Source organism: Pagrus major, chromosome 13, assembly GCF_040436345.1.
Source record: "Pagrus major chromosome 13, Pma_NU_1.0".
Lineage (NCBI taxonomy): Eukaryota > Metazoa > Chordata > Actinopteri > Spariformes > Sparidae > Pagrus > Pagrus major.
The window spans coordinates 14,986,543-15,014,219 of NC_133227.1; the positions used below are offsets into that span (position 1 = coordinate 14,986,543).

At 40.2% G+C, this 27,677-nt stretch overlaps 1 protein-coding gene across 4 annotated transcripts in view; it reads left to right on the forward strand.

The window, feature by feature from the left end:
- LOC141007433 (homeobox protein PKNOX2-like) overlaps positions 1-23,659 on the forward strand; it is a 40,254-nt gene extending 16,595 nt beyond the window's left edge. For 2 of the 4 annotated variants that reach the window (XM_073479798.1, XM_073479797.1), the window contains 8 exons: positions 7,371-7,542; positions 13,286-13,471; positions 13,648-13,783; positions 15,341-15,438; positions 20,842-20,961; positions 21,186-21,262; positions 22,649-22,827; positions 23,400-23,659. In XM_073479798.1, coding sequence (XP_073335899.1) covers positions 7,371-7,542; positions 13,286-13,471; positions 13,648-13,783; positions 15,341-15,438; positions 20,842-20,961; positions 21,186-21,262; positions 22,649-22,827; positions 23,400-23,659 — 1,228 coding nt within the window. The remainder of the gene's footprint in view (positions 1-7,370; positions 7,543-13,285; positions 13,472-13,647; positions 13,784-15,340; positions 15,439-20,841; positions 20,962-21,185; positions 21,263-22,648; positions 22,828-23,399) is intronic. The other 2 variants (XM_073479799.1, XM_073479800.1) reach the window with 2 other exon arrangements.
- The last annotated feature ends 4,018 nt before the right edge of the window (positions 23,660-27,677 follow it).

Consider the following 27,677-nt stretch of genomic DNA (forward strand, 5'->3'; position numbering starts at 1 on the left):
CAGGGGCAAATGATTCAATTTTAGCAAATGGTTCAGTGTTTGTTATGACAACATATAAATTTATCTTGATATATCTCAAAACCATCTCAGAAAAATGTTTTTAATTGAGTAAAAAATGATCCTGTCAGTGCCTGAGGAGATATAGTAACCTTTTGAAGTATTGTATGATGATCTAGACAAGTTGCACGTTGTGTGGATGTGTTTTGTATTGTTTTGTGTGGCTATGCATAATTATTGTGTGTGTTTGGTGTCAGTAACCGGGCTACGACTTGGTAGAGATATGTCCAACCCTTCTGCCACCCTCTCTCCCAACAGCCCATGGCCAGATGACATTAGGACATGAACCTTGACTCATTCCAAGCATCCAATATAACTTTTATCAAACCATATAAAACAGTTATTGTCAAATTTTCTTGGCTGTAATATCGTCTCTTTCGGCACTGGACTTTCCCCCCCAATTTTAACAACATGTGAAAGTTGTTATGTTATAATGACAAGGGTTTTCTTGTTCTTTGTGAATTAACAAGAAAGTTAGTGAGATAGAATGATGTGATGTTATGACAAGAAATGTTTCTTAGAATAATTTGGTATGTAGTAATAACAAGAAAATAAGGGCTCATTATAACAAGTAAATATGTTGTTGAGTGGCAGCAATATGTAGCATGATAATAATTTCCTAGTAATATCTTATTTAGCAATATGCTATGCAATCACATATACATGTGTGTCAATGACTCTAATACATCTTCTAATGAAAAAGGTGCTTGTCTTTTAAATGTTGTGTGAGGCAACAGTTTGATGCACAGCAAATCAACACCTTCATGACACAGTTTTTCTTAATGAGACATTGTCTTTCTGGGACATGTAAGCATTCTGTAATCATAGGTATTATCACCTTTAATTGGTGTATTTGCTTTGTTTTTAGCTTGGCTATTGATGTTTTTTTTCTGTCATACTCGGCTCAGTAGTGTATATATTTACCAGCCAATTAAAGTGTTATGTACTGTAGCTCTACCCACAATGCCCTTGGGTCCTCAGGCCCTTCGGTGCCACATCTCCTTGACAGCAGATATCTGTGAATAGATGTGTTAGTGTGTGATGCTTAGAAAGCACCTCACGACTCAAACAAAGTGTCATTTTGTTGATATTATGGTGGGCTGACATGTCATGTTCTCTCTTCTTTATAGACATTAACACTCCTAGGAAAAAAAAGTTAAATGTTCTCACCCTAGAATTAACCACTTTCTGTAATAAAATAACACAAAAAACAAAGACTGAATGTGAGAATAAATAACTTGTTAAGACACCATCTGCAGTGTTGACAGTCACCCTGTTTGCTCGCAGTTATAGCCCCCCCTCTCCTTCACCCCCACCCAGCTTCTTCCCCACCCCACCACAAGCAGACATTAAACAGACAAGGCAGAGGATCTCCACTCTGCACGTGACCCTCCTGTTTAGTATTCCTCCCACGTCTGGCTGAGGGAGCGACATTAAATTGGGATCAGGCAGATTAGAGTATAATATAGACGACTATTAAAGGCTGCAAATGAGAGCCATGGGTTAGAGCCTGAGCAGAGGACCCAGTCTGCCTCCATGTCAGAGCAGCCCCCTGCAATATATACTCATCACACACATACATAGACACACATGCAGCAGCACAACAACACAATAAAAATGTGACATCAAGTACATCATTGTTAAGCAAACAATTATCAGTAAGTGCAGATATCAATTCTACAGTATATACATTTATTCTATTCAATTTATTTAAAGGAGCAATGTGTAAGATATGTCCAGAATGTTAGTCTAAAACATTCACCACATTATCCACAGAGTCTGAAGAAACAACAAGGTTGACATTATGTCGAAGACATCCATATACTATGTTACAGAGATGCCTCCTGAAGTTAGCATGCTAACCAGCTAGCCCCGGCATGTCCTATCTTGTAATACCACTGTGTGCCCAAAGAGGCGATAGTCTGATTACCCCTGTAGTTTCAGCTGGAAGGTGTAAAAGCAGCAAGTCTAATAAATAAACAAAAAAAAAACCTCAAAAAATGTCAAGTAAGGAAATATCTTTACACTTTTTATTCCTTATTAAACAGAAAAATGCAACCGCCTTATTTATATTCCAGCTCTACATGCTGTTTTCGCCTGCTGCTGATGCCCGACTCTCTCTTTCTCCTATGCCACTCTATGCCTCTCCTGTCCCCTCCTGCCGTGTCCTACGTTGGTCTCAGAGGCTGTGTTCAGTCCCAGTCTGGTGTCCCATCATGTTCACTGGGAGGTGGCTGAGCCTGGTGGAGCAGAGGCCCGTTGCCTGTGGTGACTTCCCCCGTTATCTGAGGTTGTGGTGCGGACAGACCCGTCCCGTCAGCTTAGAGGCTCACTTAACTCGACAGCTAACTGAACTACTTTCTAATGGCACCTAGTTACTGAAGCCAAAGAGATACAGCAAAGACTACAGTATACAGAGCAGCAGTAAGCGGTTATGCTGCCCTCTACAGTTTAGGAGTTACCTTCAAATTATGGCTATTACTTATAAAGGACACCTTTAGCCTTTATTTATCCAGAGTTTACAGGTTAATATTCTGATCCTGTTTTCATTCACACTGACTTGCGACAAACAAACCAAAATCCACCAACAAAATTGAATTCCACTGACTGACAGCCAGTCAAGCAGCACTATACTGGGCCTCGTGTTTATTTATCTTCTCTGGTGTCACAAAGAACATATCAAAAAATGACTGGCTGTAAAAATTAATAATCGAGACTGCAACAGGACCTCCTACATCATAAATAATGACAGACAGACCAACAAAGAAGCATGCAGGGAGATACTATGGATGTTTTAAGAGAACACAGGGGGAATAAAATAGTCTCAACAGTTTACTCACTTCTGTAATTGGGGAACTGATAAAATAAAAGAACACAAGAACAACACACCATTGGTTTAACTTTCTAATGCATCAGGGAATATCGCAATGATGAGGCACATATGTGTTACCACAGTTACCAAATAATCTTGCAAGGTAAACAGTTGACATTCACTAGATAGATTTAAAAGTTTTCATGCTGAGTCAAGTGCTGTGGTTGTTCTTTTCTCACTAGCTTAAACAAACTGAAAAAAAAATCAGGCCAGAGCTCATTTGAACCAAAACTAAAGAGGTTAGTTGTAAAAGCACCCATATTATTGCAAATGTCTCGGAGGTGAAAAAATCTCCACAAAAGTTAATTTTACATATTCAAAAACCTGAATGTGCTGTAAGCTTTGTCTTGTTGATGAAGGTTGTCAGTCATCCAGGTCATGGTAATTCTAAGTGCTGTATCGTAGGCAACTGGACTTGTTTGAGTTTCTTGAAGCCGTTTCACTTCTCATCCAAGAGGCTTCTTCAGCTGTAACTAACTGGAGGGGAGTTGCAGGCTTTTAAACTTTGTGTGGGAGTGTCCTTACAGAGTTGTTAAGGACACTCTGAGCTCTGAGTTTCAGTGTCGTTAGGGCCACTTGTGGGTCATTGACCTAACCGGCCTTCATGTGGGTTTCTAAGGCTAGGTGAGCCCAGGTGTGAATGGTTGTTAAGCTGTCTGGGGATGGAACTCAGTACTGCATTGTAGGTGGGTGATAAGTAATGTCGTTCCAGTTTGACACAGTTGGATTCCTTTACTCCTCTTTCAAACCATCTGTCTTCTCTGGCCAAGATGTTTACATTGTTGTCCTCAGATGTAAGTGGACGGCAGAGTCTTGACCTGAGGAGTTGGCCCTCCTGTGTTGTGCCAGTCGTTTACTGAAGAACTGAAGAAGCCTCTTGGATTGAGAGGTGAAACGTCTTCAAGAAACTGAAACAAGTCCAGTTGCCTATGATACAGCACTTAGAACGTAAGCTTTGTCGATGTTTTAGCTAACTTCCTTTCCATTTTGCAGTTCTTCTCCCCTCCACTCTACGTCACTGAGAGAGATGGAACTGGTAGCTTATCCTTTTGTGGCATTGCCGTAAACAGGAGGATCCTGATCTGATCGGATCTGAAGAGGACCGCCTCTTTATGAAGTTCCCTGTCCTGATTGGATAAAGTGGGCAGGGATGCCAGAAACTTTCTTTTCTCTTTTACTGCATGAGCAGGGTCTAAAATCTGAAATCATTACCAACACTCAGTCAACACAACCCATTGGTACTGGGTAAAGTTAACCAGTACCAAATTGAACTCAGACTGGTTACATTTTTTCACCATGCGTTTTGTTTTTTAGTTTTTGGTGGTTACCCAGAATCAGAGTAGGAAATGTCTGATGCTAAGGGCACTGTCCTGGATAAGTGTTGAGGGTCTGTGTTTGAATGACTATCTTGTTTTCAAAATCTTGACATTACTATATATACAAGAATAATGAATTCTCATTGCTTGTTACTCCTAATAAATTTGGCTTCATTCCTTAAAGACGTCTTCCTGTTTATACCATGTACAGCTAAAGCCACTGGATGTGGAAATAATAAAATATGCCACTAGTAAGCAGCTTATACAGGGCTTATATACAATATTGCCAAGAGACCTCATTATAATGAATTTGACAGGGGCAAATTTTTAAAGTTTTCCTGGGTTTCCTTTAAGTCAAAGGTAACACAAGGGACAATGAACTCTGCCTATTCCATCAACTCACGCAGAGTCTAGATTGAATAAAGTTATGGGAAGAGCAGGAATCACCAAAATAAAGTGTAGCAGAAATATTCATCTTAGCCATTTTTTTTAATTCTCAGTCAGTTTCTCAGATTTTATTGCATTGGAGTATTCTGTCTCCCTGACCATTATGACAGCAGATTTCTTCCAAGTGGAAATGCTCAATAATTCAGCATGTACTACATACAGCAGTGCAGTATGGCCCATTGCACAGTGAATCTGGGGGATCTTATGTGAGTGACATTCCCTATGAAAGGCAGATGGTAACAAAGTAGGTGACACTGAGAAGCCTAGTGCTGTCACTGGACCATATCCTATCCTCTTAAAGATCTTTTTTTGATCTCTAGCTGAACCTTGTCCGTATGTTCAGCATGTCCTTTAGGGAATGTCATGGAGCTGCCACGCTATTAACAGTACAGTGAGGGAGGGAGAGGGCTTTTGGAGTGGAGCTTGTATTATGGCTTGAATTCTTCTATTGGATTTTTCCATTTAGTGACTCTATTAAGAGTCCATTAATGTGTCTTCGGTACAGAGACCATAGACAAAGTACTTCATGGGCAGCATGGACATGCACCCAGGGCCCTGTAGTCCAGGGGGATCCTGAGCAATCAGGATTTCTTCTAAGTGGGTGGAAATATGTCTGAAAGAAATCCGGGTAACTTGGCTTGAGGACTGGAGGGATGCCGGTTCAAGGCCAGCTTGGACCAGTCTAAAAGGAGTGTGGGCTGGTAGCTAGAGAGGTGCCAGTTCACCTCATGAGCACTGCTGAGGTGCCCTTGAGCAAAGCACAGAACCCCTAACTGGTTCCTGGCTTAACAAATGTTTTATAAAGCTTTGTATTGTTTGTGAACATGAAAATAACTTAAATTTACCATTTCTTAATGATGATTATTATGAAGTGTTTCCATAATCTGTTTATAAGAGAGCAGCCTTACATGTTAGTAAAAATGTTATATAATCATAATGCTCGTATAGGTAATTTGTAATATGAGCAATTCATTTGCTTGCTGAGTGGAAATAATGTAACACTGATGTCAAGTGCCAAAAGAGAGAATCTTATAATATGCGTTGGCAAAGTGTAAACTTAAAAACTGACAAAGATTCCTCAGATGGAAGAATCAGACAGTGGTGTTCCTGAGAGAGCAGACACTGATATCACTCTGATTTGGACAAATGTTTCTCTGAAGAACTGATCAACAGTCCTGACGGACCAGCGTGTGAAAGACCCGGCAATCCACTATAGGACAACGTGTAAGCGTCGGGGGCCAGAGAGTTTGGAGCAAACGACAAAACAATATATAAGGAGCCTGAAATTCCACTGTTGGAGGAGGTCGGCCTTGGTTGGTTGGTTCACATAGGACTTTCACCCAGGTGACCAGGGTCAAGTCTTGCGTGAAGCCAATAGTCAATCGTGACCGCTCTAAGGAAGGAGTTGTTTGAAATGAAACCGTGATGTTTTCCCAAACCAACCAAGTAGTTTAGGTGCCTTTATTTTGAAAGAGTAACCGTCCGTTGCATGTTTATTATTGCTAACTTGACGATGGAATTAATCCGTCACTGCTATGTGAGGCCAAACCCAACTATACTGGGATGGATGGACAGAGCTTGCCTCCTCTTTCAGATCTACTCAAAACAGTCAACATTTCCTAATGTTCATTAAGAGTGTATCTGACACTCACTGTCAATCAGAATGTTACTTTGTCGATCCATGACCTCAGTCTGTATTAGGTTACACATCAACATACTGTTCTTTCATGGTTGGTAGGAGGCAATACTTTATTTACGTTATTCATATATAGTTTCCGTTTTAATTCTTAAAGATTAATAATGTAATTTGATCATTGGTATGCATAACATGGGCAAATCATAATTCAAATGTGATTAAAACACTGTACCAAAATAGTGTTGGTTACTTGGTCTCGTCCTGTTAAGGCCCTTTCAGACCGACTCACCCTCATACCTAAACTAAACATTGGAAATAATGGGTTTCTGAGCACAGTAGTGCCATTGACATATGTGTCTGAGAGGACCATTATGTGGGCCAGTGTGTATGCAGAGGGCCCTTGGCAATTTTGGTCATGATATTTTAATCCGACAAATATGGAAACATTTGTAATTTGTCTTCGCCTTATGATGGAAAGTGAATGATGGAAAATAAATTGCCAATTAATTTTTCTACTTTCAAGGAAAAATCAATTGTAAAACAGGTACTAAATTGCATTTCTGGGTTTGACAAAGGTAACTGGTCAAACAATGAGAATGTCACGTCACTTCAAGATAATCTAAAAGTGTTTCATAGTAACAATTTCCACATAAACATAAACGGCAGATGTAAGACTTTTGGGGTTGCCCTTTAACAACAAGGAGCAAGTGTTTTCTTGGCCTGACATTTTGCTTCCACATGCACTATCACAAAAAAAAAGGCTTGTTATATGTCCGCACGCCCACCTTTAACTGATTGTGTTCACACCCTTTCTCTGGGGCTGAGAAAAGGAATGAAATCACTAAATTCAAACTGCATTAATTAAGTTCTTGCAGAACTTTAGAAGTGCAGTGAAGTGAGGATTTTCAAAGCTCCAGTTCAGGCTTGACACCCCAACATTTGCTAATAGTGCACGACCAATGGTATGGACTAAAATTAAGAATCTAACGAAAGACAAACTGATCCATACTGCCCCTCTCTCTCTCTCTCTCTTCCTCCTCAGACATCCATTGTTCCCCCTGCTGGCATTGTTGTTTGAGAAATGTGAGCAGGCCACACAGGGATCTGAATGCATCACGTCGGCCAGCTTTGATGTGGACATTGAAAACTTTGTGCATCAGCAGGAGCGAGAACACAAGCCCTTCTTCAGCGAAGATCCAGAGCTGGACAACTTGGTGAGCAAAGTGCTGTGACGTAATCATTAACACAACATGGACTGCAACATAATTTCAGGAAGTGGTTGTATTGTGGTGCTTCTTCGATTATGTTTTAACCAATGCTGCAATATTAGTTGATTAATTTAGAGAATCCGCTCAACTAAACTCAAGAACAAAGCTGTAGAAATGGCTGCTTGTCAGTTTACAGTGCACGCCGTCGTTACTACTCCTAATCATTCCCTCCTCTTTCATGTAAACTTCCTCATCCTCCCCCTACACTTCCCATTGCACAACAGCTAACAGTAATTGCAAATTAAGAGAAGGAGGATGCTGATCATGTTCACTGAGAAAAGCGGGGGAGGAGTTGAAGCCAGACAGAGACAAAGACAGAGACAAGATAAAAAAAGTGCACTCTTGCCATTACAGTACTTGGGACGGCAGGCTGACAAGTGCTGAACAGTCAATTAACCCTGCATCTGTGTGTTTTATGAGGCACTGGGTGCGGGCATCCCTCCCAGAGGGCACTAACTCTTCCACAAGGCAGTAATGTTACACTGGGCCTGACTGCCTGCGATGGGCAGAGAGTTACTGGTCCCTTGATTAAGTGAGCGCAGTTTAATTAGCTGATTTATCTCCTCCTTGGCCAAGCACTTTTCTGTCCATTCTGTTGACCTTGAGTTGTGACTTTGAGGGAGTGCACTCCACTGTGCCACAGAGTGGAGGAAAGCCAGGCTGTTGATGGTCAGATAACTGCTGACATGAAGAAAATATGGATACTGTTCATTAACTGAAAATTTGAATCTTTTCATAGTTTCAAACAAACCATTCAAATATTAAACATGGAAAACGTGCACAGCAGTGCTCGTCTTCTGGGAGCAGCCGGTACAGGGCAAACCGCAGTGGATTAAAAAATCTATATATTCAAATGCACACCAGGATTGAGACTAGTTCATATACAATTACAGTAAAAAAATAAAATAAAAGGAGTGAACTACGCTTTTTGCATGTTGCTTCATCAGATTCGCTCTGAGCATCATCTGTGTGTTTTATGAGCCACTGGGGGCGCTCTGTTTTATGTGGCGCTCTGTGTGAATCTGATGTAGCAACGCATGAAACATTTAGTTTGCTCCTTGTTGTTTTTTATGTAATTGTTATTGAACTACACGTTTCGCACATGTTGCGAGGGGGCAATCTCCCCTCGCCCTCTATCCTCCTCTCCTTTGGTCCTATATTGTCCTCTCCTCTCCAGCCATCTATTTTCCTCTCCTTTACTCTGCTATCTTCTCGCCTCCTTTCCAGGTCTCTCCTTCTCACCTCTGTTCTCCAGTCATCTCCTCTCCTCTCTTCTCATTTCTTCGGCTCTCCTCTCCCAGCCCAGTCTCCAGAACAAAATGTTGGCACAATGTTTCTGTAAACCACTGATGTGTCACAGGATATGTACCAGATTGACATATCAACAAAACTCTCATGTTTATGACCTGACTTTTGTATCGGAAGGTGGAGTTACAGGTGAGAAGGCTGCCAAGCCAGTGACCGCAGGTTGAGACTGCGTTTCAGCATTAGTAAGTGTCAAACCACTTTATGGCAGACCCTAAAGATGTGTTGCAGTTTGATAACAAAACCCTTGTTAGTAGATACAAGCCACCTCGGACCACGATCCTCCAGTTAGTCGAGCCACTAAGGCGAGCATTAAAGAGGCCAACACGGGACTTTCTGGTTTTAGTGCAACTGACAAATGTGCTTCGTTTTTGTTTCATTGTTTTTTTTGTTTTTTTCTTAAAGGGATAGTTCGGATTTTTTGACATGAAGTTGTATGACATCCTCACCATCAGTGTCGTGCATCAGCAGTGACTTTTCCCCCACTGCGTCCTGTGAGCCGAGGTCTGTCCCGCTGTTGTTGCTGAAGAAAGTAGTTACGGCTAGTTTGCGGGGTCACGAAGATAAAGCGTTTTGCTTCAAAAAACAATATCCGTTCAAAAGAGTAAAACATTTGCATCACAAAATCGTTTACGACAAAAAAGTCAGACCTCACGATCACCTGGCACTACTTCCCCTCCCTTCGTATCACTGCGCGCTTCCGCCTGTTGACACACCGCACCGCTCCGTCAGCTGTTTCACGGTGTTTACATGCTCGGATGGTAAACGTAAATATGTCTGACTACAAAACGAGTGATGAAGACATTCCTTTTACCACAGAGCCAAAGGGATATCTTTATGAACCCGAATACATAAAAACATAAAATCAAATATTGTGTTGTAGATTACAAGAGAGAATCTCAAATGTATTATACAAACATTTATACACACACAACACACAGTAATAGTAATAATATATCTTACATTTTACTTACTACCAACAGTGACAGTGACAGTGACAAATATGTTTCTGTACAGACAGTACATAGTTGCTGACAATAATAATAACAGCCATCATATAAAAAGGCACCATTTTTAGCTTGTAGATAATTGTTCTTACCTGGGGTCGTGGCACAGCAGCGCTCTTCAAAACATGTTTCTTCCTCTTTCCTGGGCGTGTAGGAACATAATCGTCCTTGCTGAAGTGTGCACTACACACACGAAGCTTTTTCACCCTTGGCAGTCTCGCTTCAATGTTCAAGCCTATGGCAAGAAGCCAAAGTTGCCTAATAGCAATGTCCGTGACAGGAAAGCGGTGAAATATATACGGCGACTTGGTGTGAGCTTTGTTGTTGCAACCCGGATAATCGCAAATCCGCACCATTTTTATATATCCTCTTGTCTAATAATCTCGCTAGTACTCACGTTAGCTCTCACGTTAGCTCTCTCGCACATCCGAGCATGTAAACACCGTGAAACAGCTGACGGAGCGGTGCGGTGTGTCAACAGGCGGAAGCGCGCAGTGATATGAAGGGAGGGGAAATAGTGCCAGGTGATCGTGAGGTCTGACTTTTTTGTCGTAAACGATTTTGTGATGCAAATGTTTTACTCTTTTGAACGGATATTGTTTTTTGAAGCAAAACGCTTTATCTTAGTGACCCCGCAAACTAGCCAGAACTACTTTCTTCAGCAACAACAGCGGGACAGACCTCGGCTCACAGGACGCAGTGGGGGAAAAGTCACTGCTGATGCACGACACTGATGGTGAGGATGTCATACAACTTCATGTCAAAAAATCCAAACTATCCCTTTAATCTCCCAAATCAATGTTGTTGTACGTTTCCAAACATCATCTTTGTGTTTCTCGACAGAAATTACCAACTCCTCTGACTCATCTTTCTTGTCTGTCGAATATACATGTCTTTGTATATTTCAATCTATGCTTCAGTATTTTTTCAAAGAGAAACACCATGGTTACAAGTTGTTTAACCTGTTTAGAAAAGTTTCTAGGTAATAGCGATACAAGTAACCACGTTAGATTGAGTATGTAGGGTATGAGATAGGATTTCTAAAGGTATTTGCTTGCGTAATACCAAATTGGAGAAAAATCTTATCTTAGACTCTCTGTGAGCAACAAAATCCAACATGTCAATCTTGCTAAAGTAGCGTATACACTGTACGATTTTAGAAATGTTGTTGTTAATTCCAACTCATACTTTATGAGTAAATCGTCTGCGATTTAAAGCCAGAGCTCATGATTAATGTGCTCACATGTATGGTCCAATCGTCGAGCCATGACCTGAGAGCTCACACTGTACGTGTAAAAAACAGCCTGTCGGCCCCTGCGGATTGTCCTGGCTATTGACAATTGTCAATAAAGATTAGTTTGAAAGCTCAGAGGCAGGCAGAAGCGTGCTACCTTGATAATCTGTGCAATCCTGTGTGCCTGTTGTTCATATCGAGAGGCACACATCCTTGTGATAGGAGGAGGAGGAAACATCAAAGAGGCACGCTTGCTGTTGCCACAGCTCAACCAACCTGGCCTCCATATTTTCTGTCCATCGTCGTGTTGCCATGGCGTTTTCAGATGCTCCGTTTGCCACTTTGCGTAGGCGCAGTAAGAAAAAAGGCACTGACGTTGTGTAATCGACTCGTGGCTCTGCTTCAAATTTGCGAGAGCCTGCATCAGCCGACCAAAATTTCTGACATGTCAGAAAATGAATCTGACTGTCCGACGGCTGTTCGGGAGCAGATGATTGGTCCTCGCTCCGTTCATGCCTCTTGAAACGAACATTTGCCACGCACACTGCACAGCAAACAACATCTGATGAGGCTGAAATTTTAAATACTCTAAAGTGAGTCATGCAGATCAAAAATCAGGTCAAAAACAGGCTAAAGTCATACAGTGGCTTAAGTCACCTATAATAAAGATTCCATTCTGCAGTAGAGAAAAGAGGGTTTTTTCTGTAGGTGACTGTAAGGCCTTGAGGTGCACGTCTTTGGTTATAAATGAGAGGGAGAAAGAAATAGAGCTGCAACTTATGATTATTATTGTTGATTATTCTGTCCATTATTTACTAGATTAATCATTAGTCGTGTGGTTTCTACAATGTCAGAAAATAGTGAAAAATGACGATCAGTGTTTCCCAAAGCGCAAGATGACATACCTAAACGTTTTGTTTTGTCCTTAACCCAAAGATATTCAGTGACTGTCAGAGAGGAATAAAACAACCAGAAAATGTTCACATTTAAGTATCAGATCAGTCTTTCTCTCAATAATTTGAGAAATGTTCTGAACAGACAAAACCATAAACTAGACATAACATTTATTCAACCTCACTGTCATGTTACGATGAAAAGAACCTGTTTTACTTGTTTAAAGCCCTACAGACAGACAGTGAAGAAGCATCAAGTTTGACCTCTCAGAATTGCAGATTAGAGGCTCGATTGGTTGATTTCAGGCTTTGGGAGAGTGAAGGATGAAAGGATTACAGCCCCCCTGTATACTTGCACTCTGTATGCATTTCTGGAATAACCATTAAAATTGAATGTCACTCCCTGCTCATCAATAAAAGAAATCACTGCATGCCCCCTCCTCTCATCACATCTCACCCTTTAAAATCAGACCGTAAACACCTCATCTAACCTGTTTCACATCTAATGGTGAGTTTATCAGTGTGCAATTAATGTGGCCAAACCTCCAGAGCTGATGTGGCTGATCATCTGTGCATCTGTATATTTCACATCTCTTACAGTAACTTCAATTTCAGTGAACAACCATGTACAAGTTAGTCAAATATTTATGTTTGCTAATCTTTACCTGTTGAAGAGTAATCACAATGGTGTGCTGTAATCTTGGTCTCCAATTCAGTGGTTGTGATTTTGAAGGCTGCTCTGTAACTTTCAGCAGACTTGAATGCTGACAGGAAGATGGCTGTGTGTTCTTCTTCATGATACACATGACACGTACAAATTTGAACATATCCGTGGTTTTAAGAAATGTAAAATGCCAACATTCAGTCAACTTCATTTACTGATTTACAGAGACCCGACAGTTCCCCTTCATGAGCAAGCATGAGGCTACAATGGGGAGAAACCTGCTTGTATCAAAGCAATTCAGTCCGTGCCATCGAAGTTCAGTGCTAAACCCAAATCATCCGTACATTATTATTTTTTTTAGCTCACCTAATGCTATTTGGTACATTTTAGGCTGGTAGTACGCCCTTAAAATCATTAAGAAATCATTAAGTAATCCATGATCTCCTTAAATTCCAATTAATACGTTCAACATCTTAATAACGCTATTATTGAACGGGTAAATCAATCTTATTAATGAATAAAGGGACTCAGTTTTGTAGCATGACGAAAAGGTGATGTGTTTATGTTTTGTCTCTGTTTCCTCCAGATGGTAAAGGCTATTCAGGTGCTTCGGATCCACCTATTGGAGTTAGAGAAGGTCAATGAGCTCTGTAAAGATTTCTGCAACCGTTACATCACCTGCCTCAAGACCAAGATGCACAGCGACAACCTCCTCCGTAATGACCTCGGAGGACCCTATTCTCCATCACACACCAGTCTCAACATGCAGCAGGTCAGTCATGAACTTTGTCTGGATCTTACAATCCTTTGATAATATCCCTCTCTGAGCAGCAGTCACACCTTGTCATTTATCACCAGGCAGAGTTTGCTGTTGGGAGTTTCTCAGTTACAAACAGTAGAGCTACCTCTTTAAATTTGCTCACTAGTGTCTCTCTGTGATCCCCCCAGGAACTAATTCAGACCTCCTCTCCATCCATGACCTCTGTCTCCAGCTCTGTTAACCCTTCAGGGATTGTGGTGCCTGCCGGGGGTCTGCAACAGGGCAATGTCGCCATGACTACAATCAACTCTCAAGTGGTATCAGGTGAGCATGTGACTTTACACACAAACATTTAAACTGGAGGACTGACACATACACATACAGTATTCATTTTTGGATTGTACTAGTTTTCTACTGCCATGACATATTTAAAAGTTAGAGGAGGTTTATTTGATCTATATCTTCATGACTCCTCATAGTAAAATCTGCTGATGACAGACAAGCAGTTTGATTTCACACAGACGTTGGAGCTTTCACATTGAAGTACACATTATGATTTTAAAGTTTCCATTTTTTACCTTTACAATGCACCCATTTCTGCACCTGTCCAGTATTATTAGTAGCTAGGAATACATTATGTATAAAATTGCTGAACCCCTCATTTTTGTACAGTCACAACAGAGTCATCAGTGCATGCAACCTGACCTTATACAGTATTTGACTCTGGACTGACAAGTTTGATCAGGCTCTCTCCGGCTGAGGCCAAAAGGAAATCATTTTCAATTCTGTGATTTTGAAAAAAAGACTTCAGTGCTTTTATCTAGTTTAGACTACTGCAATCCACATTGTTCAGGTGTAACCTTCTCCAACATATCCAAAATGCTGCTGCTTGGCCAAAATATTAATGAAATATATTTTAATTCAAATGTATTCAATGTCATATTTTTCATAATTTGTATTAGTTTATTTATTTGTATTCTTCTCCCCTGCCTTGTTCCCTCATTATTTTAGCTGATTTTACAATTTCTGGCTGTTTTGCTTTGTTGTTTTAACTGTAAAACACTTAACTGTAACTGCATTGAAAAAAGTGCTATATCAATAAAGGCTATTATAATTCATATTCTCAAGAACACTGTTGCAATGAAATGACATTCGACACATAAAATGCTGCTGTCTAAACAGATTAAAACAAGCTGTTGTAAGTGTACATACAAACTTTAACTTGAGGCATGTGGCATTTAAAGTAGTTTACTACGACAGTATGTGACATCAACATCAGTAATCCACATATTATCCACAAATATATATATGCATGTAATGAAGAATACTTGGTTATCATGTTTTTTATTTTAGTTCACCTCTTTGCAGAGCACATGCAGCATACACCATCCTACAGTATATAACATTTAAACACTTGTATTTCAGTGTTCTCTTTCTATATACGTCTGACTGAGTTTTGTGTATATGTATATCACAGAGCCATGATAGCTTCCTTCACAGGGTGCTTGGCTGATAGGTTCTTATAATGTCAAGCCTGTACAGTGAAATGTTAATCCTGCCCTCTGGAAATCCCTTTTAACCCAAAATAAATCAATGTCTCTGCCTTTGATCAGTACACACTGAAGAGCTCAAACAGACTGTGATGAGAGTATCTTGATCAAGACTAATTAAGCCTGCAGCAAAAACTCACTCCCTTCTTCTTTTTATTCCGAGGTTAAAGGACGTTAATGCACCTTGAATCTAATCATTTTGTCTCTTGTTTGCTGTGTTTTTGTTTGCGGGGCTGACGTGAAGTTAATAAGGCTCTGGTGGTAGTGCGGATGTGGCTGCCAGTAGCTGCTGAAGCCACTTGATACTCATGACGGCAAATTATCCCCTCAGGTGGGACCCTGTACCAGCCGGTTGCCATGGTGACATCGCAAGGGCAAGTGTTAACGCAGGCGCTGCCGCCGGGAACCATTCAGATCCAGAACTCACAGGTAAAAGAGTCCGACTGCTGGATGCTTTGGCGGACACATTTGCTCTCTCTCTCTGCCCTCACCACCAGCTCTCGATTTGTTATTATTAAAAGCACCTCCTTACATCTCATAGAAACCCCCCTGGGTGCCTTTTCATCGTCTCCGTCTGAACACAGGCCTCCTGCTGACAGACAAAATGGAAATTTTCATGAAGTTCAGGGCGTTTACATGATCCTGTCAAGCTTGACTGCAAATTAAAGTCATGTAAGGACATGCAGTTAAGACTAACTTCATTCACGCTGAAGATCAAATATTTTTGATGATGTGATTGACACAGACGCATGAAATAAAAGTAAAACACAACATTCTCACTCATACTCACTCAACCCTTTGACACCTACGTAAAGCACAGCACAAATTGTTTTATGCTTTTCCATGAAAGAATTTAGAACAGTCAAACCCACATGAATGCTTGGAAAGGTTTTAATATTACTTTTCCATCTCACAAGGTTGCTGCAGTTGTTTTAGGATCCTTGTTATCCTTGTTATGGAGATGAATGAGCCTCATACCCAGTTCAAATAAACAATTACACATTTAACTGAATGCTACATCATACAAAGGAAGAGATTGTAATTTTGGTCCATGCCAGAAATGACACCTCCAAATTAGGGCTGGGTAATATATACATAATATCTTTATACGTTAATATTATTAATATCTATATGTTATCGCCTTAGATTTTGGGTATCGTTATATCATGATATCATATAAATACTGTGATATGTGATTTTGTTGTCCTGTCCTTAAATTTATGAAGTGCTTTTGAGGATATTTTTAAATTATTGAGGTATATATTGTATTTTGCAATATGGCCTAAAAATGTAACATTATTTTAAGACCGTACTACCCAGCTCTACGCCAGAGTGTTAGTTGGCCAAAAGCAATGCTATTGACAACTGAACAAGAGTGGTTTCCCTGAAGTTGCGCTTAATACAGAAAAAATGAAGGAAAAAAAAATAATAAAAGACAACACCCACCCCAGCCACAGTCTGTTCACCCTGCTGCTGTCTGGCAAAAGATACAGAAGTATCCACTGCCGTACCACCAGTCACCAGACTCCTGAACTCATCCTCAGCACTCCAACATAAAACCTAGTTTTTTCTTGCGTAGCATAAAGGCAATATGACTTGCATTTCAATGACAACTAAATTAACTTTGAGCCTTAAACCTTAAAATGTAGCTGCTGTAAGGCAAAGAGCTCAAGTAGAGAACCACTGTTTAACCTCATATGTTAATACAGTGAATTATACTTTATCATTCACTCCGCGCTGAACATTTAATTACAGCCCAATCAAATCATAACACATTCAAACTTTTTGCAAAGTCGTAAAACAAAAATACAGCTTTTTTTTCTTTTTTTCCTTGTACATTCTTACATACAATGCAGTGTTTGTTCATAGTGCCTACATGTTTTTTCAGGCAAGCGATAAGCCATCAGACGACTATTTATAATGCTTTGTAAAAGAAGGAAGTACAGAGAGATTCTGACCTGGATAACTGGTGCTGACTCACTGACAGACAGTCAACACAGGACTGACACAGCAGACTGAAGGCAAAACAATAGACTAACTAATCCAGAGCAGACCAAATGTTCTTTATGAAAGGTGGCTGAATGAAAATAAGGAGCTCAGTTTCCAAGTAAAGGCCCTAATAAGGTGTGTTTGGCAGTAGCACTGACCATGTCTTTAACACAGTTTGTGTCATTAATGTAGAATGTTCTGACACAGTTGGGGACAGACAGCATTACTATACTTTTGTTGACACAAAGTACATAAAGTACTACTCATTTGTCTGACTCAAAGTCTTATGTGTGCATGTAGGATGGCCTGAGTTAGTTGTATGAATGTCTACATGCTGTTCAGCAGGATTTATCGTGTAAATTTAATATTTTTTATTTAACTTTTTGATAAAAGAAATCACGTTTTATTGAGCCACAACCTTGATTGGCAACGTACTATTGAAATATGTAACCAAGATAATGCAATTGACACCACAGTTACATTTCTCTTCTTAATAGTCTGTGATACTAGGATGAAAATTAAGCACAAAACTGCAGTCCAAGTGGATGGGCAATTAGAATTCAGAATTACAGATTGATGAAGTTGGAATTTAAATTGATTTTTATGATCCAGTTTAAAATCACTGATCATTTTTTTCCCTTTTGTTTTAGACATTCCGAACATATGCATGTCTCAGAAAAGCAACATGCTAGGGGGATATAACGCATCACTGGTGAGGCCAGTCTTTGTCTGGCCTTGGTAGTCTCAACATCTGCCTTTAGATATAAATATAAACTGGGAGCAGGGGAGTTTAAACAGTGCTCCACGAGCAGCAGCAGTGGCCTGAAGAGCAGCTCAGTTTCAGGCAGGTAATTCTGTGCTTGACAGTCAGGGGAGGCCTCGGTGAATAGCCGTGACCCAGCTGAGGCAGAGTGCTACATGCGGGCTGGGAATTGAACACAGACCCGTCGCTGCTTTAACGACAAGCCCCGAGTAATCACACTCCTGAGCTCGGTACCGCCAATTAATTCAACCTCGCTTTCCCCCGGAACACACGCACTCCCAGGGCTGAGGGGGGGATAAGAGGAGAGTTATCCACGTGACACCCAGCTGCAACTGTAATGAGTCTTGTTTTGTGTGGGGAGTATGAGGGGGGATCTAAGCGTGTGTGAATGTGTATTTATGGGCATTGTGTGTTAAGGGTGGTTTGTCTGTTATTTATCTCCAAGACAGTCGGGATTCTTTCCACTACTACGCTCTGCATAAAATTAATCAATTTTATATTCTTTAGCAGACTTGTATTTTTTATTTATTCATGCATTTTATCCTGAGTGTTTATGCATATGAAATTTTAGCATGCTCCCCTCTGAAGTATGTTAGCCTTCACAAATGGGCACCTCATTCAGGAAAAATCAGAAAATGACTCAATGCTGCTGTTACTGCTTGGTACTGTACAATGACAATGACAGATTAACAGGACTTGTCTCATATTATATATTACATATTTATGAATATGCAGGCAGTGTGGCATGTGACTCATAGCATGTGTATGAGTGTACATCTTTATCTGGTACGTGTTTTTATTCAGAATATGAGGTATAGCTCTTTGCAGATAGTGTCAAAGAGGGTTTGGTAATGGTTGCTGTTGAGGGCCCACTGTGTTTCATATTATCTGCCTCAGAGCACACATACACATTTATCTCCACAGTGAAATGAATACACACATACAGCACTATAGTGTAGACAAAGAAACACACACAGAGTTGTTTTGTTTTTTCTTTTTTCACTGAGGAGAACATCGACTAACCCTAACCCTTCTCTCTCAGGAATCTGGGGCTAAGCTTTCACCATATCCACTACATTCCTAACCCCAACCTTTAGTCTGAGGGCACAAAACCGACAACAAAAAACTACAGGCGATGAAGGCTGACTGTCGCGTCCCCTCACATCGCCTGTGTCCCGGCCAAAAAGCTTGAACATGCTGTAAAGACTACGGCCAACGACTAGCTTGATCGCTCTGCACCTGAGTGAGCAGTGATAACTCGCCATACCACCAGGTGGCTGTTGTCTGTATCCTTTATATGAAAAGGGAAACCGGACACAGCTCTCTCTAATACAACCACTTCTAATTAAGAATATGTCTGATAAAACGTTTCTAATGGCACTGGTGAAGGTGAAAACAAGGCCAAACTGCATCAAACGAGTGTAAACTTGGACACTCAAGGGGCTTTCCCTTTTCTCATTTCTCTTCTTGTGCACCAGCTCTTGACCCTTGATGGGAGTTGAGTCTCCATATGTGACTGTGTGAATACATTTTACCACACACACAAAAGGTAGTTAAGAACACATCACAAGAAGAACACAAGGACAAGTGTGGTGATATTTTATATTCTTCCTACTGTCAAATACCATGAAGAGGAGAGAACTAACAATGAGTTAATCCATCTACGGTACATTACAGTACAGTACAGTACAGTACAGTACAGTACACGGTACAATGCTTCCTACTGAAGATGCAAATCTTTGAAAATGGCCTAGAAATATGTAGTTTCATTTGAATTAAAGGCTCATTCATTTCCTAACGCTGACCACGGTAGTTTTTAACAATAATTACTGAAACGGGAACAATTTTTTTTAATTCCGTTTTGGGGACTATTTTCAGCAGTGGATTAATCCATATTTAGTGGTCCATATTTGAAGGATTTGGGGCAGCAGGACGGTGTATGTGGGATTGAGTCAAAATAAACTACAATATGCGTGTGTGTGTTAATGCTGACGAAGAAACAAGTCTCCCAGTGCAACAGCATGGCTCATTGATGTGTTTTTGGACAACAATGGAGCTCTATGGCACAGAGAAAGAGGATATAATGTATGTCAGGTTTTGATTGACACAATACTTGTTAGAATGATACACCCATTCATTGTTAAGATCTTCTATGAGGTTTGTTTATAACAGGAAAAATACAGAATATCAGCCAGAATATCAGTCTTCAACACTTTATATATCTACAGAAGGAGCGGGTCGTCCCCTGTGGAGTCCACCATGTTAGACCGCCCTCTCTCTACAGTAACCCAAAACGGACAAAACAAACACTGATTCTAGAGATGGCGTTTTAGCAGCCACCATAAGGGAGGGTGAGATGACGGGTATTTGTTTGCAGTCTAAATCCTACACAGTGGACCTTTAACTAGGAAATCCAACATCCAAACTTACCTTTACTCAACCTGGACTTCAACCACAGTCCAGTCCTTTGACGACCATCACAAGAACAGTGGACTATCAGTCCTCACAGGAACAGCTTACCTATACCAAACACATGGGCTCACACACATACACACACGCATCCATATGTACACCGCAGGCTGTCAAAGACTGTCAATACTCTGAGAGCATCCCGTCCTTCAGCACTCCAAACAATAACATCTGAATAATGATTTCTCACTGAACACAAAGACAGGCTTAGGTCAACACAAATCAAAAACGAAGCCAAACACAGTCACACTTCATACCAGCTCCTCACTCATTCAGCACCGAACTGTGAAAATCCAAACTTCTGACAGAAGGCTCGCCTGACCTTCCACTCTTCAAAGTCCTCGTCGAAGCACCAAACAGAAGACTGACCCTCTCGTGTGTCCACATAGTCAAGGGGGCCGCTTTTTTTTATATTTTAAGTATCATTACTCAAATTCAGTTACCATGGTGACACTTGAGGAGGTGTTTCTGCCCTTGCCACTGAAAAAAAGATAGGTAATTGGTAGTCTCTCTTTGTTTCCGTGGCAACAATAACTAATCCCTACCATCCACTCTGTTCTTCCTTTTCCTTTCTTCCTTTTATTTTCCCAACCCTTATGTTTGTTGTAAAGGTAAACGTGGACCTGTCATCCCTGTTGGACAGCGAAGACAAGAAGTCCAAGAATAAGAGAGGTGTCCTGCCCAAACATGCCACCAACATCATGCGCTCTTGGCTCTTTCAACATCTCATGGTGAGGCAAAGAAGGAGGTCTAGTGTGTATGGGTGTGTGTTCATCTGAAATGGTCATTTGTTGGCCTCCTCAAGGGAAGTGCGGGGAAAAAAGAAAAGAATGATGTATGGAGATTGTATATGGAGATTACTGATTGGTCAGAGAGTAGGACATTTCAGTGTTTAGAGGTCTAATTTGTTGGTTTTTACATGAAAAGTCCGTACTGAATTTTTTTCTTCTTACAGCACCCATACCCAACAGAAGATGAGAAAAGGCAGATTGCAGCACAAACAAATCTAACCCTTCTGCAAGTGAACAACTGGTAAGATGCTGTCCTCATGTGTCCATGTAGACATAAAGACACATATTATATAGTGGGAAAATGACTGGAGACTGTGCTGCTTGAATTGAACATGAGAAATAACAGAGCTCATCAATGTATTGCTGGCACGGTGGCGCCATCTTCTGGCGGTTAATATCAAGTACACCTGAGATTGAATTGTGACTCCCTTCTTGGCATGCTCTACTTTTAACACTCAAAATACAAACACACAAAATGATTTGCCTCATGACTTTGAGTCACATCGTTGACTGCAAGTATTTTAATTAGTTGTCCATCTAATTTTATTACATAAGTTCATTGTAAGGTGTCACATTTAAACATTTTTTCCATCTTGTTGAGTTAATGTGAAAAAAATTAAATAACTTAGTCTGATTAAATTAAATTATCATTTACCAATTATTAGATTATTATTCATTTATTTAAATCACTTATGCTGTCTCTTTTAATAAATCACAAATCTTTTATTTATTTATATGCATTGACCTAAAACACATGCAGAAAATGTGACACGTGACATTGAACTTATGTAATAGAAATAGATAAAAAAAAATAATACATGTAATAAATTACAATACTTAAAGTGTAACTCTCGCCAAAATGCAACCTAGGCTTTTTTTGTGAATGTACCCGAGTCAAACCTTCGTGTAAAAGCATAATTACGATGAAAAAGCCACTTTTAAGATTTACCGTAGTTTCGTTTTTGGGTCAAAATCATTTTCAATTGCGTGCTCGGGGCAGCTGTATGGTAGCATCAAAATCACTTTTTTTCTAAGAAGACTCGACACAACATGAAACTTTGCTCGTAGTATCACCAGGGTCTCTACACGTGAACATGAGCATTGAGAACATTGTTTGTGTACACAGAGTTTACTAAAAAGAAGGTTTTTGAACAACTCACGTTAGCAGTAGCAGTAGCCGTCCTGCCAGTCGAGATGCGTAGATCCCCGAGTGCGGCGTAACATGGAGGAGAAAGCTCCATGTTACGCCGCACTCGGGGATTGACTTTTTCGTCGTAATTATGCTTTTACACAAAGGTTTGACTCGGGTACATTCACAAAAAAAGCCTAGGTTGCATTTTGGCGAGAGAGACACTTTAAAGTCACTGTATTAGGCAATTTATTTATATAGGAACGGATAATTTTTTGGAAGAGATCTGACTAATTTTTCAAAAAATGAAGAGCAGAATTTGCTTCTTTGCTACCTTTTTATCCATTGATAGGTTAAGATGTTGTATTTGGTAAAGAATGGGAATTGTAAATTCCTGTATTTACTAGGATTAAATAGTGTATTTTATGAAAATAAATGATGAGGTAAATTTTTGCTAAAATGATTATCTTGACATCAACCCCGCTCTCGTTTTCACAGGTTCATTAACGCTCGTCGGCGTATCCTCCAGCCTATGTTGGATGCTAGTAATCCAGACCCAGCTCCTAAAGCAAAGAAGATGAAGTCCCAGCACCGTCCAACACAACGTTTCTGGCCTGACTCCATCGTGGCTGGAGTTCTGCAGACACACAGATCTCAAACAGGAAACAACTCAGACAGTAAGTCAGCACCAACATTTCTCCAGAAATAACAAACACAGATACACCAATGATATTCCCCAAATTCCAAGATTATGCATATTATTTAAATGCATGCATGGACAGGGTCAGAAGTAAAATTTAATCCCGGATGTTTAAATTCTAACCACTAGGTGCCACTATTGACCCATTTATTTTATCACTCGAGAAGACATAAAAGCAAGAGAAGGAGCGTTTCAAATTCTTGAAGAAACTCTGCATTTTCCCTCCAGGAATAAATTCAATCTGAGTGTGTATTTAAAACGACATGTCCAACTCTCTTGAGAACAGTTAGATAAAGAAATTGTGGTCATGCAAAGGAAATGCCTAGTTTTTCATATCGAGGCCCACTTTAGGTCCCAGATATTTGTCCCTATATTTGCATATTCTTCAGTTTGGTTTTCATTATACCTTAGTTGCCTGAAAGAAAAACTTGATAAATACTACCAAAGTGCCCAGGTGAATGTATTAATCCAGCTATATACAGTTTTGTTAGAATGGATGGGTTTATAATCTTGTGTCAACCTCTCTGCTGTCTCCCTGCCTCCTCTCAGACCCGCTGAGTATGGACAGCCTCCAGTCCCTGTCGTCCGACTCAGCCACCCTGGCCATGCAGCAAGCCATGCTGGGAGCCGACGACTCCATGGATGGCACCGAGGAGGAGGATGAAGAGGAAGAGGAGGAGGAAGAGGAGGAAGGGATGGAGGAGGAAGAGGAGGAGGAGGATGGAGAGGAGGAAAATGACAGGGGGAGGCAAATGTCCAGCGTAGGAAGGAGAGATCTGAGCATGGATCACCGAGAGGAACTGGAGTAGTGGAACAGAGGAAAAGACTGTATGAACTTTGACCTCAGTTGTCCCTCCAGTATGGCCTCATCTAAACGCGACGCTAATGCTTAGTGACTCTCGAGAGCATTTAAGGGCATATTAGGTTTTCTCCAAATTCATCAGAGACTCTCCTGCAGAGCCACCATGGAGTCTGACACAATGACCTTCATGATTATAGAGGACGAATATTAGTTTAATGATGAATATGTGTTGTTTCATTTGATATAGTATGTTTTCATGCAGTGAAATATTTGGATATTAGCACATTTTTTTACTCCAGTGCTCCTGTCATTTGTGGAAGGAAATGGCACAGAAACTATAAGGTTGAAGATTATTGCCAGTTTTAAATTCAGGACTGTTGGAGCAAAAGTTTAAAAGAAGTAGATGGTTATGTTTGATGCTTTCAGAGAGCGATGACATTTTGAGATTGTTTTGAATTCACGTTACAGTCTAACTGAAAAAGGAAATGCCGTCTTGGGTAGTTGCACAAACATTAAAGACAACAAAACAACTCAATCGCCCAAAGAAATGTTGGCAATGTATGTTTCTGCAAACCACAGATGTTGAAATACACATATTTTTATGTTGCAACTTTACATTGTGGTGGTTAGGGTCAAGTTAAGGCAGAAAACCACTTGGTTAGGGTTAGGAAAAAGATCATATTTTGTCTTAAAATACCTGTTCTGTTTGCCACAAACACAGCTGGAGATGTCCCAACTTTCCGTCAAAAATATTAGTTTTTTGTCTCAACAGACATGGCTGGAAATTGTCCCGAGATCTCCTTAAAAATATCCAGTGGTGTCAGGCTTACAGATGTGAAAACACAGTCTCGAACTGTGGTCACTTTGCCAGCATGGTCGCCTGTAATTTCACCACCATCCCCTCCACCTCCCAATATTTCAGTCAAGTCATTAACATGAAATGCGAATGTGGTAAGACACATTTTGTTGAAATGTCAATATTGTACGTAGCCTATGAGATGTACACATGTGAGAGTATCAGTGGTTTGCAGAAATGTTAACTGCCAACATTTATCCTGATGACCGAAAACTCTTTGTGCAGTGAAAAGTTTTGACTGATGTGAGATTTAACTGAATGGTTATTGAAACTGAATCTGTCCAGAAATGTTGTCCACATGAAATGAGTTACAAAAACAGATGTAGCTTTTTTTAACTGTTCATTTCATGTGTCTCTCAATGTTCAGCTGACAGTCTGCTTTTTCACTTCACAGTTAATGTGTCATTTTGCTTCCTAAAATAGAGCAAGGAGCCAAAAGACAGGAGGAAAAAAAGGTGTATTGCTTTCCAAATATCTGCTGAAGTGACTGTATATGTTGGCTTCCACTGCTGGGACATCATTCACGCCTTTTAAAATGACTCATAGGTTCTCAGGTCGAACTACACTCGCATTCGGCATGTCTCTTCCTCATGAGTGAAACACTTGACTCATCGCTGCAGCATGACTTTTGAAATGATCTTAGTTTATTTTTTTCCTGTCCCATGAGCAAAAAAATCTGTAGTAAACCAGTGTATACGGACTGCACATATAGTATGTATATTAGATTTTTCATATGTTTGCATTCTGGTGTTGAAGGTTTGCATATTTATTCAGTTTTTATTTTGTGTGGCCTCAGTGGGTAGCTCAAGGAACAACACGACAATGACAGCTGCTTCTGCATTTACTATAGTTTCTGCAAACGTTCTGAATAAGACTATTGTATTAGCTGGAGGCCATGCCCGTACTTGACTTTAACCATCAACTATTAGAAGATTGCTTGTGTATTTTGTGACCCTGGATGATTCTGTCACAAAATAAACGCATGGCAAGCACTGCCAGTCACTACAGACTGTCTCGCCCACATCTCAACATGGAGAGAAATCACACAGAGGAGGGGACAAGACTTTGGAAACACACGACAAAGCCAATGTCATTTACTGACAAACTTTTTCAAGGAAGAAGACAATTTTGAAGAAAATGAGAAAGAGGGGAAAAAAAACTCAGTAGAAACGTCTCTTTCAATTTTATGTGAAGGCTTTTGAAGAAACTGTGAAACAATTTCAGCCCTCTGTTTTGTACTAAAACACACAAATGGAGTCGCCCGTTTCTAATGTGAAGATGTCTAGAAAAAGAAAACACATGTTATAATGAATGTTCTGATTGTTCATTGTGAAGTATGTTGCTCATTAATATTCTTTTTTCCCAATTACTTTTTTAAATGGATCTTCCAGAGCAAGTGACAGACAATAGGGAATATTTCTATTTCATTTGTACACTTTGTTGTCATAATCTATTGTGTTTCAATAGACCAATTTTAATAATTAAAACATGTAAAGGTACTGATCTTGACTTTGTGATATGAAAGTTCTGCTTATGTTTACGCTGAGCGAACACATCCAGCACCATATATAATTGTAAAACAGAAAGTTGGCAGTTTGATTCATGGGAAGAAGGAAAGAAACAGCCCAGTCGAAGGATAACATGTTAGCAGCTCTTTAAACCACTGGTCACATTGTGTCATAGGCTACGTACCATATTCCAAAATAACATATATCACCGTTCTGAAAACAACATGACTATTGCAGCTAACAGCAGCACATTTACTGGACCTGCTTCACACGGTCACAGTTTGGTTAGGTTAAGGAAAACATTGTGGTTTGGGTTTAAATCGCTAGGTTACTTCTGTAACTTCCGTTACAAACATACATACGTTATCTAAGTAACTTATGTTTCGTTAACTACATGACGTAGCTTCACTACATTAGTAGGTTAAAAGAACTCAATGTTGACGTCTGCTTTTGCACTGGACATGAACAACAGTCTCCTGAACGATGGACCTGTGCTTGTTTGACTCAACCATCCACCCCTGATCTCCTCCCTATACACGCTTTTATTCCTTATACTACTCATCACTAGCTCCTATCCGGCTGTAATAATTACTGTAGCCACTCAAGATAATCGCCTAACAACAAACGTAGATAGATCTATACGTCATTTTTCTGATGAGGGCGGGCTCTTCTTAAGCGCGACAACACTGGATATTTTTCAGGAGATACTTTTAGGAGACAATTTCTGGTTTGTGTTTGTGGTGAAAAAAACCCTGATATTTTTGACGTGAAGTCAGGACATCTTCATCAGTGTTTGTGGCAACCAAAGCAGATATTTTAAGCCAAAATATGATCTACTCCTAAGCATTCCAGACAATAGGCACAACAAAGTGGCAACATAAAATGTACGATTGAACCTAAAGAAACATAGACATGTAAAGATTCAACATATCGGTGGTTTGCAGAATTATACAACAACCAACATGTTTCTAGTGATTGGACTGCAAGGACACCACTAGACAAAAAGAACAAAACACCAGGCAATTAACATGAGCATTGTTCCCTGACAAGCCATGCTGTATCTAAGCCAGGAACACAACTGAGCAAGGCTTATGTGTGTGCGACACTTCCGATCCTCTCAGGCTCTGCTCCATTGTAACATATTTACAGATTACAGAGTTAGTAGTTTAAATATTGGTTTAACTTCCCTCTTTTTCCTGTCACATGTGCAGTCTCCCACCCACTGGTTACTGCTAGCCTGTGATTTAACTTGCTGGGAGACGCCCACCCAAATGCTCTCCCACCTTTTCAACCAGCTCCCATAAAAGAACCCAACAGAGTGCTCGGGGTTTTGAACTTCTGAAATGTGGATTCTGCTCCCTCGGACTAAATGGTAATCACTCCTGTGGGTTTTTGCTGCACGAGCTACATTGTATTATATTTACACAGCTTGTACGCCTGTCTATAATTGCACACTTGCATTGTTTTCTGGTACCCTGGTTCATCTCTAATTGCAGCAACACTTATTAAATATCTGTTACAGAGGACCTCTGCTACTTTTCTCCTCCTTCAGACACATTTTCCAGTAGGATAAATTTGAATCGCAAGGGCCAAGCAGGGCTTCAAAAGAAAACTGTATGTTAGATGTAGGCAACATGCAATGAGGTGATTAGGTAACTGAT